At 44.2% G+C, this 16,567-nt stretch overlaps 1 protein-coding gene across 1 annotated transcript in view; it reads right to left on the bottom strand.

Annotated features, from left to right (window-relative positions):
• Positions 1-6,422: 6,422 nt before the first annotated feature.
• HES7 (hes family bHLH transcription factor 7) overlaps positions 6,423-16,567 on the bottom strand; it is a 31,001-nt gene continuing 20,856 nt past the window's right edge. The window contains exons 3-4 of the mRNA XM_073650997.1: positions 12,759-12,846; positions 6,423-7,118 (exon numbers count right to left, since the gene is read on the bottom strand). Coding sequence (XP_073507098.1) covers positions 6,727-7,118; positions 12,759-12,846 — 480 coding nt within the window. The 3' untranslated portion in view covers positions 6,423-6,726. The remainder of the gene's footprint in view (positions 7,119-12,758; positions 12,847-16,567) is intronic.

Below are 16,567 nucleotides of genomic sequence, written 5' to 3' on the forward strand. Positions count from 1 at the left end.
TAACACAGTATCCACCATTCACAATAGGGGATGTCACAGCTCACCTCCTCCTCCTATACAATGACTGATAACACCTCTATATACTGTAGATAACAGAGGATCCACCATTCACAATAGTTGATGTCACAGCTCACCTCCTCCTGTACAATGAGTGATAACACCTCTATATACAGTAGATAACACAGGATCCACCATTCACAATAGGTGATATCACAGCTCACCTCCTCCTCCTCCTGTACAATGACTGATAACACCTCTATATACCGGATGGTCCAAAAGTAGGTGGACAGAAAGTGTAACAAGGTTATGAAGGGGGAGATTTATCAAACATGGTGTAAAGTGAAACTGGCTCAGTTGCCCTGAGCAACCAATCAGATTCCACGTTTCATTCCTCACAGACTCTTTGGAAAATGAAAGGTGGATTCTGATTGGTTGCTAAGGGCAACTGAGCCAGTTTCACAGATCTAGTTTTCACAGATAGATCACCCCCAAATCTGTTTTCTTTTCAGATAATTCAGATAACACACAATGACAAATAATTTAAATACAGATCAAAGAAAATGGATTTTAACAGAGTATTGGAAATCTCAAAATGCTGAAACCGTTAGAGCGAAATTGGGTTGAAACATTTGGTACTCAAGCCCCAAAGAGACAAACCATTTACCGCATTCGTGACAGATTCAATGCCACTGGCTCAATCCTTAATGCTCCAAAAACTGCTCGACCCAAAACCGTCTGTACAGAAGATAATAAACAACTTGTTGCTGAAACATTTGTTCAGAGTCCAAAAAAGTCCTCCAGAAGAGCCTCTCTGGAATTGGGAATTTCACGAGCTTCTATCATACGAATCCTGAAATCTATTGGGTGGAAAGCTGATCGTCCACGTCTAATTCATGGTTTATTGGAGGATGATCCAGACAGGCGGCTGCAATTTAGTGTTTGATAAATCTCCCCCCTTCATAACCTTATTACACTTTCTGTCCACCTACTTTTGGACCACCCTGTATAGTAGATAACACAGGATCCAACGTTCACAACTTGGCCAGTTCCTGCGAGCCCCGCAGCCAGTGACAAGTCGTTCCCCTTATATTCAGTGTACCCATATCATAGTGTTTCAGAGCGCAGCCTTGCTAGTTATATAGAGGGGCTCTGTTAGTTCGCACTTGTTCACACTTGTCTTTTTCTGCTTGGACGTTCAGGACAGGTTTTTGATATTGGCATGCAGTGTCCGTCAGCGGCTGCTCAGCCAGCAGGGGATGGTCCTTTATTAAGGGGTTATCCCAGAAGATATTCTATATTTTCCGGCTCCTTGACCTTGCTCTCGCGGCCCCGCTATGTCCGCTGTTATTTATCGGCCGCACTCCTCCATAACCGCCTCTCCGCTCAGTGTGCAGTGGGCTTCAGTGCTGACCATGTGACCTCTGTGAACTACGTTTCCCACAAGCACCCTCTTCACAGCTGCCGTTACCTATGTATGGCGGCACTTATTAATATTTGCCAACAGTTCTATCAATGAATGCAGTTGTTTTGTCCCACCGCCCTATTTGAGGGCTACAATCCTCCACCATGAATCTGTTTGTGTTTTTGGGGCCTAGGTGCGCTCTCCAGGCTTTTTGTCACCCATAGCAACCAATCACAGCACAGCTTACGTTTAACCAGAGCCATTTAAAAAATGAAAGCTGCGCTCTGATTGGTTGCTGTGGAGAAAAAAAAAAAAGACAGTTTCGGTTTCAGACAGTACAGATGAAGGCCCGGTTATATTTTTATCATGTATATGAGTAGACCGTCCATTACAACAAATATGGACAGAAATATTCATACTTTTAATGTGAAGAGCCATTGGTGTGGCGCTCCTGTGCCCGCTCTGTGGCATCTAGTACACAGCCGAGCGGTGCGGTCAGAGAGGAAAGCTTCTCCTCCTCCGACTGCATCGGGGACCCAGTGCCCAAGTCCACCCTGTGCAGCGATGACGGCGCAACCATGCACGCACTAGAAAAATAGCAGGTATCTACTGAGCATGTGCGACCAGTCAGGAAACATCTACAGGACGTATCCATGGGCAACCAGGTAAACAAAAGCCTCAGACACGTTTATTTTCAGGGGCGATACCCAGAGCAGCAGGCACTTTTGGAAATTGATTTGATACGTTTATTTCTTTTAGGATTTTTAAGCCATCGAGCTGTGATTGATACAGTGGGAATAACCCTTTAAAAAAAAAAAGGCATGGACTCGCAGGACAGAGGGGTAATACTGCCACTTTACAAAGCGTTAGTGCGACCTTATCTCGAATTCGTAGTTTAGTCATGCGGACCGGTTCACAGAAAAGGTACAAAGTAGGGTCACAAAGCTGATAATAGCCATGGAGCGTCTTGGTTATGAGGAACGATTAGCAGGATGACATTTAGTTTTGAGAAGAGACGTGTAATGAGGTGACATGATAAACTTGTACAAGAGCATAAATGGCCCTTACAAAAAGTAAGGTAAAAAGCTTTTTGGGCTGTGCATCTTTGTCTACATAGTTTTCCAAATGGTTTTTGTCCTGAGGAAGAAGTAAGGTACTTCGAAACGCGTAGACTTTTAATAAAACCGCAATTATACCGCACATTCTTGTGTGTATCTGGAGTTACCTTATTTCAGCAGCAGCGCGGATTCTCCACACTTTCCTCGATACACCTTGTCTACATAACAGGCAGGAGCAAAATGGTCAGGCCTGGGCCCTGCTCTGCCCACCGTATATTGGGACTGCTGGAACAGAGAGGTGGGCTGTGCATCTTCTCTATATAGCTTTCCACAGGCAGGAGCAAAATGGTCAGGCCGGGCCCTGCTCTGCCCACCGTATATTGGGCCTGCTGGAACAGAGAGGTGGGCTGTGCATCTTCTCTATATAGCTTTCCACAGGCAGGAGCAAAATGGTCAGGCCGGGCCCTGCTCTGCCCACCGTATATTGGGCCTGCTGGAACAGAGAGGTGGGCTGTGCATCTTCTATATAGCTTTCCACAGGCAGGTGCAAAATGGTCAGGCCTGGGTCCTGCTCTGCCCACCGTATATTGAGCCAGCTGGCGCAGAGAGGTGGGCTGTGCATCTTCTATATAGCTTTCCACAGGCAGGAGCAAAATGGTCAGGCCTGGGTCCTGCTCTGCCCTCTGTCTATTGGGCCTGCTGGCACATAAAGGTGAAATACACTGCTCAAAAAAATAAAGGGAACACTTAAACAACACAATGTAACTCCAAGTCAATAACACTTCTGTGAAATCTACCTGTCCAGTTATGAAGCAACACTGATTGTGAATCAATTTCTCCTGCTGTTGTGCAAATGGAACAGACAACTGGTAGAAATGATCAGCAATTAGCAAGATACCCCCTATAAAGGAGCGGTTCTGCAGGTGGTGACCACAGACCATTTCTCTGTTCTCATCCTTTTTGGCTGTTGTTTTGGTCACTTTTTCACTTTGCTATTGCCCTCACCTCTAGAGGTACAGTAGCATGAGGCGGTGTCTACAGTACAACCCACAGAAGTTGCTCAGGTAGTGCAGTTCATCCAGGATGGCACATCTGTGCGAGCTGTGGCAAGAAGGGTAGCTGTGTCTGTCAGCACAGTGTCCAGAGCAAGGAGCAGATAAAAGGAGATGTGGATGGAGCCATAGGAGGGCAACAACCCAGCAGCAGGACAGCTACCTCCACCTTTGTGCAAGGAGGAACAGGAGGAGCACTGCCAGAGCCCTGCAAAATGACCTCCAGCAGGCCACAAATGTGCATGTGTCTGCACAAACGGTTAGAAACCGACTCCATGAGGGTGGTATGAGGGCCCGACATCCACAGATGGGGGTTGTGCCCACAGCCCAACACCGTGCAGTACGCTTTGCATTTGCCACAGAACACCATGATTGGCAAAGTCGCCACTGGCTCCCTGTGCTCTTCACAGATGAAAGCAGGTTCACACTGAGCACATGTGACAAACGTGACAGAGTCTGGAGACGCCGTGGAGAGCGATCTGCTGCCTGCCACATCCTCCAGCATGACCGGTTTGGCAGTGGGTCAGTAATGGTGTGGGATGGCATTTCTTTGAAGGGCCGCACAGCCCTCCATGTGCTCGCCAGAGGTAGCCTGACTGCCATTAGGTACCGAGATGAGATCCTCAGACCCCTTGTGAGACCATATGCTGGTGCGGTTGGCCCTGGGTTCCTCCTAATGCAGGACAATGCCAGACCTCATGTGGCTGGAGTGTGTCAGCAGTTCCTGCAAGATGAAGGCATTGAAGCTATGGACTGGCCCGCCCGTTCCCCAGACCTGAATCCGATTGAGCACATCTGGGACATCATGTCTCGCTCCATCCACCAAACGTCACGTTGCACCACAGACTGTCCAGGAGTTGGCGGATGCTTTAGTCCAGGTCTGGGAGGAGATCCCACAAGAGACCATCCGCAAACTCATCAGGAGCATGCCCAGGAGTTGTAGGGAGGTCATACAGGCACGTGGAGGCCACACACAATACTGAGACTCATCAGGAGCATGCCCAGGGGTTGTAGGGAGGTCATACAGGCACGTGGAGGCCACACACAATACTCAGCCTCATCAGGAGCATGCCCAGGAGTTGTAGGGAGGTCATACAGGCACGTGGAGGCCACACACAATACTGAGCCTCATCAGGAGCATGCCCAGGCATTGTAGGGAGGTCATACAGGCACGTGGAGGCCACACACAATACTCAGCCTCATCAGGAGCATGCCCAGGCGTTGTAGGGAGGTCATACAGGCACGTGGAGGCCACACACAATACTGAGCCTCATCAGGAGCATGCCCAGGCATTGTAGGGAGGTCATACAGGCACGTGGAGGCCACACACAATACTGAGCCTCATTTTCACTTGTTTTAAGGACATTACATCAAAGTTGGATCAGCCTGTAGTGTGTTTTTCTACTTTAATTTTGGGGGTGACTCCAAATCCAGGCCTCCATTGGTTAATAAATTTGATTTCCATTGATGATTTTTGTGTGATTTTGTCGTCAACACATTCAACTTTGTACAGAGCAAAGTATTGAATGTTTCATTCATTCAGATCTAGGATGTGTTATTTGAGTGTTCCCTTTATTTTGAGCAGTGTAGTAGCGATAGGACCATCCCAATTGGGTACACCTTGTCGCAGTGGGATGGTTTTTACACTTTTTTGACCAAAATAGTGTCAAGTCTCCTATGTTATTTGCATGTACTATTTAGTTACTGCAGTATATTTACATTCGTTTTTCTCCTAGTTTGTGTCTGTTAATAGTCAGTGTGAATTTGCACACACTGTCATGGGGATACCGCGACTGAGAGGGGCCAGAAGATCGCAGCGTCCGTTAACATGAATTCCTTCACTTATTAAACCGGCTTCACTATCCTATTAAACAGTGCAGGTTTTTCTTGCAAGGGTTAATCATTTCAGTTGATCTACTGGAGATCTCCATCCTGAATAGTCTCAGCTGTTCTGTGTTGACCACTCTCCTCTGCAAGATCTGCTCACCACTGGAACTTGGGCATTGCCAGTGATAGCTTACTTCCTGGTTCAGTGTCAGAGGAGAAATTCAGTGTTTGGAGTAGGCGGTTGGAGAGTTGTTAGAGATTTCTTCGTGGAGTTGGTTTGCATGCTCATTCCTCATCCTCTATTTTGTTTCTCTTACCTATCCCTCCCGTGTTCCACTCTGTTTCGGGAGCATATCTCTATGATTGTAATTTTCTTTCATCCCGGTCATTCTTCCCTTGTCTGTCTGGTTAGCGTGGTCCTATACACCTCAGCCACACACCTCCCTGGGTGGGGGAGGGAACAGATGTTTAAGATAGAATAGCAAGGTACGTGACCCCGGCGTCTCCACCTTCTGGGGTAACTTGGGGGACAGATAGACTAGGGCGCTCCCAAGCTTGAGGAATCACCTACTGATTGCACTTATACCAACAGGTGTGTCTGACAAATTTCTTCACTTTTGCAAAAGCTGTTTCATGCAAGGACATCCCCCCCCTCTCACCCCACTAAAGATAAGGGGGCACTCCCTCTGTCAGGAGAGACAAGTTCAATCTCGGCTTCTTTACTTTAAGACCTAAATCTGTGGAATAGTCCTCCACCCCAGGAGCGGTTCAAAATATTATTTTCTGCATGTGCGATTCAATCAACAATTGTGATTAGGAAAGAAAGATTAGGTCTGTGGGTGGCAGACTGGATCATGTATGGTGGTGGTACATATATTCCTTCCTTCCATCATCTTTTCCCAACCAGCAGTTGAACTTGGAGATGTTTCCCCACCATATAAACCATGTAGCTAGAAGATCATTCCACCATCACACATGATTAGGGTCAACCAGCCTTTTCTCATGGCGCTCATGAGTATTTCCCAAAATCAGCTGCTTATACTTCACCGTACATCACTTAGACAGTCTCTGTAACACTTGGGATAAATGGTGCAAAATATTAAATTCCACCCAAAAACTTTATTCAGTAGCAAAAAAAAGAAAAAAAAAACCACACAGAGGCGCTGTACAACAGCGAATGAGTTACATATTGGCAAATCAAGGCATAAATACATATGAACAACATATAGAAGAATCTCATACAGATACTGTATATAAGTCGCTATACATACATATTGGATAGAGCAGAATCTTACGAGACAGCTCCACTCACGTATCAGATGTCAGTAGTATATTGCATATATATATGGGGATACTAGGTAAAAGAAATGGAGAGGCCTCCTACTCCCTAAGGCCAAGGTCTCCAGACAAAGGTGTTACTATGATTAGGGTCATTCGGAAACCCTCCAGAACTTGCTGGGCTTGAAGACACCCAACTTGGTGGACCGCAATTCTCCGAGCCATTCACCGACGGAGAGTACGGGCTTACAGAGCCACCGATTGAGTTCGGAGAGACATTTCCTTCAGAAGACAAGTCGTCCTCCCGTCGTCTCGCTTGACCACATAGGTTTAATTGTTTTGGGAATCTTAACCGGTGTTGAAGATGGGTCTGCAGCTCATCTAAAAAACGGGCTTTAGCTGCTGGGCTGATATCGTGAATGAAGTCTTCGGTGCGGTCCAAACAGTCTCTAAATCCTGAGAGGTAAAACTTTTCGGCGGGTGACACCCATCGCGGTGGCTCTAGTAGAGTAAAGGAAAGTGGAGATTATAAAGACAAAAATGGTGACTTAGGCCAAGGTGGACTTTTTACTTAAAAGAGAACCTGTCCAGCAGTTCAAAAGCAGCTAGTATCCATTTTATTCCTTGAGTATCCTGTGATTATATATATATATATATATATATATATATATATATATATATATATATATATATATATATATATATATATATATATATATATATATATTTTCTTTTAATCAGATGAACGGTCACAGAGATATGGGATAATTCTTATGGCGTTTATCAGGGGGGCGAGGCTCACAGGGTTATTACACATAGCTGCCTAAAGATACATCCCCAGAGAATCCTGCGAGCCGTGCCCATACGCCATAGAAATAAGTACAAAATAAAATAAAAAAAGTCTTATTCTCTGGAACTGAAAAAGGAAAAAAAAAAAAAAAAAAAAAAAAAAAAAAAAAAGGGAGGGCCAGCTTCCAGATCCAAATTGCAGATTAAAATCATGATTTTATTGATAATCCATTAAAAAGATATACACATTGCAAAAAATAAAATGAAGGGGGAAGCCTCCATGTAACCTCAGTATCGAACGCCAGATGTTTTTAGTTCCAGGATTGTGAACGTTTGGTGTTCGAAACGCGTAGGTTTCACAGAAGTCTTCACTTTGTAAGGGATCAACTCTCTGGTAGACACACAAGGATCCAGTTCCTTGGTTCAAAACAAAACCTGCGGTTTCTTAAATGTTCATAAATCGTCCAATTTAACAAAACAAGCCTCTTCTGGGTGCAAAAAAAGGTAAAAAAAACACAACCAGAATGAACCTGTCAACAGGATTGTGCTCAGTAAACTACATACACTGTCAGGTGGGCGCCATTACACTGATTAATATGATAACCTGGTTGATGAAATCTGTCCTGTGGTTCTTGTGTAATCTCAAAGAAGTTGCCCACTACTTTTACATTGATGCCCATCAATGTATGATCGGCCAGGGTCCCGCACATGGCACCCCTGCCGATCAGCTGTTATCGGTGTCAGCCGGAAGCGCTCACCTGCGGGGCTCCGCCATCAAGTGATAGTGGCCACCGTGGTGTACTGCACGATAACAGCTGATCGGCGGGGGTGCTGCGTGCGGGACCCCAGCCGATCATACATTGATGCCCTACCCTATGGATAGGGCATCAGTGTAAAAGTAGTTGACAACCCCTTTAACTTTCAGTTTGGAGATAATGATATGCTCGTGCTTCCGTGCGGCCTGTGGGGGGCGCTCTGATGCTCTTACATATTCATCTGTATGCCCTTATGACACCTCACTGACCTACCTCTTCTTTTACCTAGCCCCGCACTACTTGATGCATTAATGTAAAATAGGAGGCAGGTCAGTGAAGCGCCATAAGAGCATACAGATGAATTTGTAAGCAGAACAGCAGATAGAGCGCCCCCCATAGGCCGCCCTGGAGCACGAGCATATCATTATCTCCAAGCTGAAAGTAAAGATTACACAAGACAGATCATCAACCAAGGTATCGTATCATATTAATCAGTGTAATGGCACCCACCTGACAGTGTATGTAGTTTCCTGAGCACAATCCTGATGACAGGTGCGCTTTAAGTCCCCAATACCTTAACAAAATGCATCATGGCCTTGGAGAATTTTTGACCATAATAATTTGCTAGCATAAACTACAGTGGCATGTAAAAGTTTGGGCACCCCTGGTCAAAATTACTGTCATTGTGAACAGTTAAGCAAGTTGAAGATGAAAGTAGAAGGCCTAAAGTTATATTATATTTTTTAGTTTATTTAATTTTTTTTTTATTTTCTCAGTTTATAAATTAAAAAAAATACAAAAAAGGGAAAGACGGGCCGATGCAAAAGTTTGGGCACCCTTGGAGATTTGTGTGCTCAGATAACCTTGACCAAGGCTTCAGACATTAGGGTTATGGCTTGTTCACCATCAAAGAGGTGATATAAGCTTTCCAGCTTAATAAAAACTCAGCCTCCTCTAACCCGGTGCCAAAAAACAACAGTCATGGGTTCTTCTAAGCAGCTGCCCAACACTCTGAAAATGAAAATAGTGGAGGCCCACAATACAGGAGAAGGCTATAAGAAGATAGCAAAGAGTTTTCAAGTTGCCCTTTCCTCAGTTCGAAATGTAATTAAGAAAAGGCAGTTGCTGGCAACAGTGGAGGTCAAGATAAAGTCTGGAAGACCAAGCAAAGTTTCAATGAGAGCTGCTTGTTGGATTGCTAGAGGCAGATCAGAACCCCAGCTTGACTGCAAAAGACTTTCAGAAAGATTTAGCAGACTCTGGAGTTGTGGTACATTGTTCTACTGTTCAGTGACACCTGCACAAATATGGCCTTCATGGAAGAGTCCTCAGAAGAAAACCTCTCCTGACGCTGAATTTTATGGTGAGGACGCAGAAGTATGCAAAAGAACATCTAAACAAGCCTGATGCATGTTGGAAACAAGTCCTGTGGATCGATGAGCATAACAGAGCTCACTGGCCACAATGATCAAAGGCATGTGTGGGAAAAAAAAAAAAAGGCAGAGTTTCAGGAAAAAAAACATCTCGCCAACCATTAGGCATGGGGGAGGATCAATAATGCTTTGGGGTTGTGCTGCAGTCAATGGCATGAGAAACATTTCATAGGTAGTGGGAAGAATGGATTCAATGAAATTTCAACAAATTCTTGATACAAACAAAACACCCTCTGTAGAAAAGCTGAAGTTGAATAGAGGATGGCTTCGACAAATGGATAATGATTCTAAACACACAACAAAATCTACAATAGACTACATCAAAAGGCGCAAGCTGAAGGTTTTTAATGGCCCCAACAGTCCCCTGATCTGACCATCATTGAAAATCTGTGGCTAGTCCTCAAAATAGAGCATGCAAGACGGCCCAGGAATCTCACAGAACTGGAAGAATTCTCCAAGGAAGAATGGATGAAAATCCCTCAAAACAAGACTCTTGACTGTCTACAAAAAGCATTTACAAGCTGTGATTCTTACAAAAAGGGGGCGCTATTAGGTACTAACCATGCAGGGTGCCCAAACTTTTGCATCAGACCATTTTCCTTTTTGTAATTTTTAAAATGTAAGTGAATATAGACCTGTATTTTTGCCAAAAATACACAGAGGAAATGTGTCATCTTTAACTTCAGCCATTTAGAGATCATTTCACCTTCAACTTAGTTAACTGTTCACAATAACAGTCAAAACTTTTACATGTCAGTGGACCATTTCCTCTCACCCCTAATTTATAATGAGGTTAGTCCTTTGGCTTTAAGACAGTAGATCTCTTTTGAAGACCTCAGTACCTTTTCTTGTCAGGGTAACGACACCCTACCTTTGTTGATTACTTCTGGTAGCCATATAATGAGAAGAACCTGTTAATGTGAACTGGTCACCAGTTGAAAACCAATTTTAACACCAATACAGATGCCCAGGTAATCCCCCCTTAGTCTTGTAACTTAATCTATGACTTTCCCCAATTGATTGGCCATTATAACTTACTACACTGAACGGATTCAAAAGGGACTGGACAATTTGAAAAGCAATGTATAGATTGGCCAAATGAAAGAGAAGCTCAAGACAATCCTCTTACTCCAAGGCAGCCTTCTGTTGGGTTGTACAGTAGAAACCAAAAGTTTGGACACACCTTCTCATTTAAAGATTTTTCTGTATTTTAATGGACTATGAAAATTGTACATTCACACTGAAGGCATCAAAACTATGAATTAACACATGTGGAATTATATACTTAACAAAAAAGTGTGAAACAGCTGAAAATATGTCTTATATTCTAGGTTCTTCAAAGTAGCCACCTTTTGCTCTGATGACTGCTTTGCACACTCTTGGCATTCTCTTGATGAGCTTCAAGAGGTAGTCACTGGAAATGGTCTTCCAACAATCTTGAAGGAGTTCCCAGAGATGCTTAGCACTTGTTGGCCCTTTTGCCTTAACTCTGCGGTCCAGCTCACCCCAAACCATCTCGATTGGGTTCAGGTCTGGTGACTGTGGAGGTCAGGTCATCTGGCGTAGCACCCCATCACTCTCCTTCTTGGTCAGATAGCCCTTACACAGCCTGGAGGTGTGTTTGGGGTCATTGTCCTGTTGAAAAATAAATGGTCCAACTAAACGCAAACCGGATGGAATAGCATGCCGCTGCAAGATATTGTGGTAGCCATGCTAGTTCAGTATGCCTTCAATTTTGAATAAATCCCCAACAGTGTCACCAGCAAAGCACCCCCACACCATCACACCTCCTCCTCCATGCTTCACGGTGGGAACCAGGCATGTAGAGTCCATCCGTTCACCTTTTCTGCGTCACACAGACACAGTGGTTGGAACCAAAGACCTCAAATTTGGACTCATCAGACCAAAGCACAGATTTCCACTGGTCTAATGTCCATTCCTTGTGTTCTTTAGCCCAAACAAGTCTCTTCTGCTTGTTGCCTGTCCTTAGCAGTGGTTTCCTAGCAGCTATTTTACCATGAAGGCCTGCTGCACAAAGTCTCCTCTTAACAGTTGTTGAAGAGATGTGTCTGCTGCTAGAACTCTGTGTGGCATTGACCTGGTCTCTAATCTGAGCTGCTGTTAACATGGGATTTCTGAGGCTGGTGACTCGGATAAACTTATCCTCAGAAGCAGAGGTGACTCTTGGTCTTCCTTTCCTGGTGCGGTCCTCATGTGAGCCAGTTTCTTTGTAGCGCTTGATGGTTTTTGCAACTGTACTTGGGGACACTTTCAAAGTTTGCCCAATTTTTCGCACTGACTGACCTTCATTTCTTAAAGTAATGATGGCCACTCATTTTTCTTTACTTAGCGGCTTTTTTCTTGCCATAATACAAACTAATAGTCTATCCAGCAGTCTTCTGCACAACACAACTGATGGTCCCAACCCCATTTATAAGGCAAGAAATCCCACTTATTAAACCTGACAGGGCACACCTGTGAAGTGAAAACCATTTCCGGTGACTACCTCCTGAAGCTCATCAAGAGAATGCCAAGAGTGTGCAAAGCAGTCATCAAAGCAAAAGGTGGCTACTTTGAGGAACCTAGAATATAAGACATATTTTCAGTTGTTTCACACTTTTTTGTTAAGTATATAATTCCACATGTGGTAATTCATAGTTTTGATGCCTTCAGTGTGAATGTACAATTTTCATAGTCAATAAAATACAGAAAAATATTTAAATGAGAAGGCGTGTCCAAACTTTTGGTCTGTACTGTATATAGGTCTTGGTGGACTCATTAAGATTGTGAAGATGGTGCGACGTCACAGACTCATGTTCCATCACTAACGATAACAAAAAATTAGCTTTAAAAGAAACAAAAAAAGTAAATAAATCACTCTGGGCACTCATTAATTTGGTCAAGATTTTTCTATTAAAGTTATTAACCCAAGAGATGCGTTTGGTGCCGAGCTGAATTAAGTGCTCTTCTAGAACCAAGAAAAAAAAAAAATAGATCTAAGATCCAAGTATGGAAACATTATCCCTGGGAAGAAAAAAGGTAGTTCTTCAGTCCCAATTGGCTTAAATCAGTGATGTCCAAGCTCCTACGAGAAAATGACCCTGACCACCTAGTGCCGGTCTCACATGCACATTAACACAGGACATTATTGGAATAACTTATACCGTGCGTTTTCATACGAGTCACGTTCTGGACATAAATCACGGTAAGCTCCAAGATGTCGGCCTTCTCCATTTTAGGATTCCGGAGTTTCTGCGTACGACAAGATAAAGAGATTGAAGAGATACCATGACCATAAAACTAATGCTACGTGGTCTGAGTTCAGGTGGACCTTCTTTGGTTCACTAGGGATCTGTGGGGATAAATAGAGTCCCTAATAAAACTGCAGGTTTTATACACGTCTCATTTATAAGTTGGATTCACATGTTTATGTTTCACAATACATGGACCGGCCATGGGGTTTGACGCGCAATGGGCAGCTTTATAAGCAAATGTTAAATTGTCACGTATGGGTCAGGAGACCTGCAGCCATTCCATGCTTTGTGGTCCGAATGGCTTACAGTTCCACCTATACGTGAATGACACGGACAGCCTTTCTGGCCCAGATGTCACCTCTCTGCTGTCCAGAATCTCAGTAGGTCCATCAGCCAAATCCTCCTTTTTCTCATGACGCCTTCTAAAACTCAATATAGACATAACCCAACTCAATCTTTCACCATCTCAAGTCATACCAAACCCATCTATCACCACAAACTACATCACATTTTCCCCTGTATCACAAGTCCGCTGCCTCGGTGTAACTCAACTCTGTTCTGTCCTTCAAACTTCACATCTAAAACCCTTTTCACCTCCAACTCAAAAATATTTCCAAAATTCGTCCTTTCCTCAATCAACTTAAACGTTACTACATGCCCTCATCTCCATATGGTAACGATCGCGAGAGATCCCAATGTGACTGGGCTCATGACTGAGGGGGTCCTGCACTATCAACTTTAGGTGCATCCTTGGACATCCCTCAAGCTGAAAACGATTGCGGAGCTGAGAGCCACTGGCTCCTTGTGCCACACTTATTCTACAACAGCAGGCCTATCAGAGGCCCGCAGATACAGAGCAGTGTCATTAAGTCAGGCCGCACCTGTGATTTGACGCCAGCATGACATCATTACGCTGCCTATGACTTGACGCCAGCGTACTCTGCAGCTGTGGACCACTGACAGGCCTGCGACCGTAGAGTGAGCGAGGGGCAAGGAACCAGCCGGGAGAATGTGAAGAAAGTTGGCCCGATCAGCGTGGGAGCAGGGGGACAGGCGAGATTGCATGCTTCTTTTTTAAAATAGTAGTGCTCCTGCGAGGTGCCCCCATAGTGCTCTACTAACCAACATGCACGTATAGGGGATTGTTATTACAGTTTGGGGGCCACAAAGTGTAATGTGTAGAATTATTAGGCAAGTGATTATTTTGACCACATAATTTTTATGCAGATTTCCCATCTCCGCACTGTATAAAGGTGAATGCTGATTGGATGGAGCAGATCAGATGTAATGAGGAGGGTGTGGCCTAAGGTTAGAACGTCCTTTATCAGGGTATGCAGAATTTTTAGGCAGCTGGTTCTCTTCAGACAGAATGAGCCAAAAAAAGGAGAGAGACACACAGACACACAGATTTTATGGACTGATGAGAGAAGGACTCTTGACAGACTAGATGGTGGGCCGTGGCCAGATCAACAACAAGCAAGAGACCTCCTTCAGACGCAGGCAAGGTGTAGTTGGGGGCACTTCTACGGGCTGGGATTATTAAAGAAGAGTTAATTATACTTTTTTGGATTGAAGATGGGAGTCAAAATTAACTCCCAAACCTCCGGTCGGTGTTTAGAAGACAGTTTCTTCCAGCAGGGGGTTCAGTTCAATTCTCCATCACGGTCTCCACTGCTCAGGGCCAGGAAAGATCTTAAAGAATAATGACCCGGCCACATCCTCACCCAACCTAAACCCTACTGAGGACTTGTGACCCTTCTTAACCCCTTTACAGCCCATGACGTATTAATATGCGTCAGTGCCTTGGGCTTTAAGAGCCTGACCCGTATTAGTACGTCATCGCGATCGCACACAGGCTGTGCGGGCGCGATCGCCGCCGGGTGTCAGCTGATAGTACCGGGTGTCAGCTGTGACACTGTTCAGGGAGCGGTCCCGCACCGCTCCCGGCACATTAACCCCCGCAATGCTGCGATCGAAGTCGATCACAGCATTGCGGTGGCAAGGGGAGGTGATCGGTATACTCACCTCCTCTTCCGGCCTCCAGTGCTGTCTGCCGCGGCTTCCCGGGTGTTGCCATGACGACCCGATGTCGTCATGACAACATCTGGGTCACCAGGAACATTGTTTGGTCATGCGCAGTGCACAACCACACAATGTTCTCACTGTGCAGCGCTGACTGCCTGCATAGCACAGGGATGGTGCTCCATCCCTATGCTGTGCAGGCGATCAGAATAAAAAAAGTTAAAGTCCCAGAGTGGGACAAAGTAAAAAAGTGTAAAAACTCAGAAAGTGAAAAAAAAATTAAAAAAATAATCCACCAAAAATAAAAATATAATGTACCCATCAATAAATTTTATGAAAAAAAAAAGAAAAAGCAAACAATAAAAGTACACATATTTGGTATCGCCGCGTCCAGAACGACCTGACCTATAAAACTGTCCCACTAGTTAACCCATTCAGTGAACACGGTAAAAAAAAGAAATAAAAAACAAAGCAAAAAACAATGCTTTATCATACCGCCAAACAAAAAATTGAATAACACGCGATCAAAAAGACGAATATAAATAAAAATGGTACCGCTGAAAACGTCATCTTGTCCCGCAAAAAACAAGCCACCATACAGCTCCATCATCTGAAAAGTCAAAAAGTTATATCTCTCAGAATAAAGCGATGCGAAAAAAAAATTTTTTTCTATCAAATAGCTTTTATTGTGTAAAAGCGCCAAAACAGAAAAACTATATAAATGTGGTACCGCTGTAAACGTACTGACCCAAAGAATAAAGCTGCCTTATCAATTTTACCACACGCCGAACAGTATAAAAAAATAAATAAAAAAAACAATTCCTGAATTGTTGGTTTTTGTTTATTCTGCCTCCCAAAAATCGGAATAGAAAGCGATCAAAGAAGGTCACGTGCCTGAAAATGGCACCAATAAAAAAGTCAACTCATCCCGCAAAAAACAAGACTCTGCCTGCCAAAATATGGAAAAATTATAGCTCTCAGAATATGGCGAAGCAAAAACTAGATTTTACAAAAAATGTGTCTTAGTGTGTGACAGCTGTCAATCATAAAAACCCCCATATGATTCTGGTATCTCTGTAATCGCACCGACTCGAAGAATAAAGTAATCTCATCACTTATACCGCACGAGGAACGGCGTAAAAAATAAACTCTCGGGTTAGGGTTGGGCTAGGGTTAGGGTTAGGGTTGGGATTTTTTTCAAAAGTAAGAAAAAAAGATGACGATATGGCGACTAGAGTTGAGCGCAAGTGCTCGCTACTTGAGTTTGCATCAGGTGCTCGAGTCTCCGCCCCATATGCTTCGCAGCCAAAAAAAACTTTGCAGGGATTGCCTGCCATGCACGAGCGATCCCCGCATGTTTTTTTTTTGGGTGTCTAATAACCGTGAAACATGCGGGGCAGGGACTCGAGCATGTCACTCGAGCACACGCAGTACATGGTGCATACCTGAGTACCCGATGCAAACTGAAGTAGCGAGCATTTGCGCTCAAGACTAATGACAACTTATTCAATATGATGACCTAATGTTATCAAATTCTGTGTCGTACCTCTGGGTTCAAAATGTTCACTATACCCCTTGATAAAATCCTTGAGGGGTCTAGTCTCCAAAATGGGGTCACTTGTGGGGGGTTTCCAATGTTTAGGCACACAGGGGCTCTCCAAACGCAACATGGTGTCCGCTAACAAATTGAATGGAAA

Source organism: Phyllobates terribilis, unplaced genomic scaffold (assembly GCF_046119375.1).
Source record: "Phyllobates terribilis strain yellow unplaced genomic scaffold, ASM4611937v1 Scaffold_11__3_contigs__length_659146591, whole genome shotgun sequence".
Classification (NCBI taxonomy): Eukaryota; Metazoa; Chordata; class Amphibia; order Anura; family Dendrobatidae; genus Phyllobates; species Phyllobates terribilis.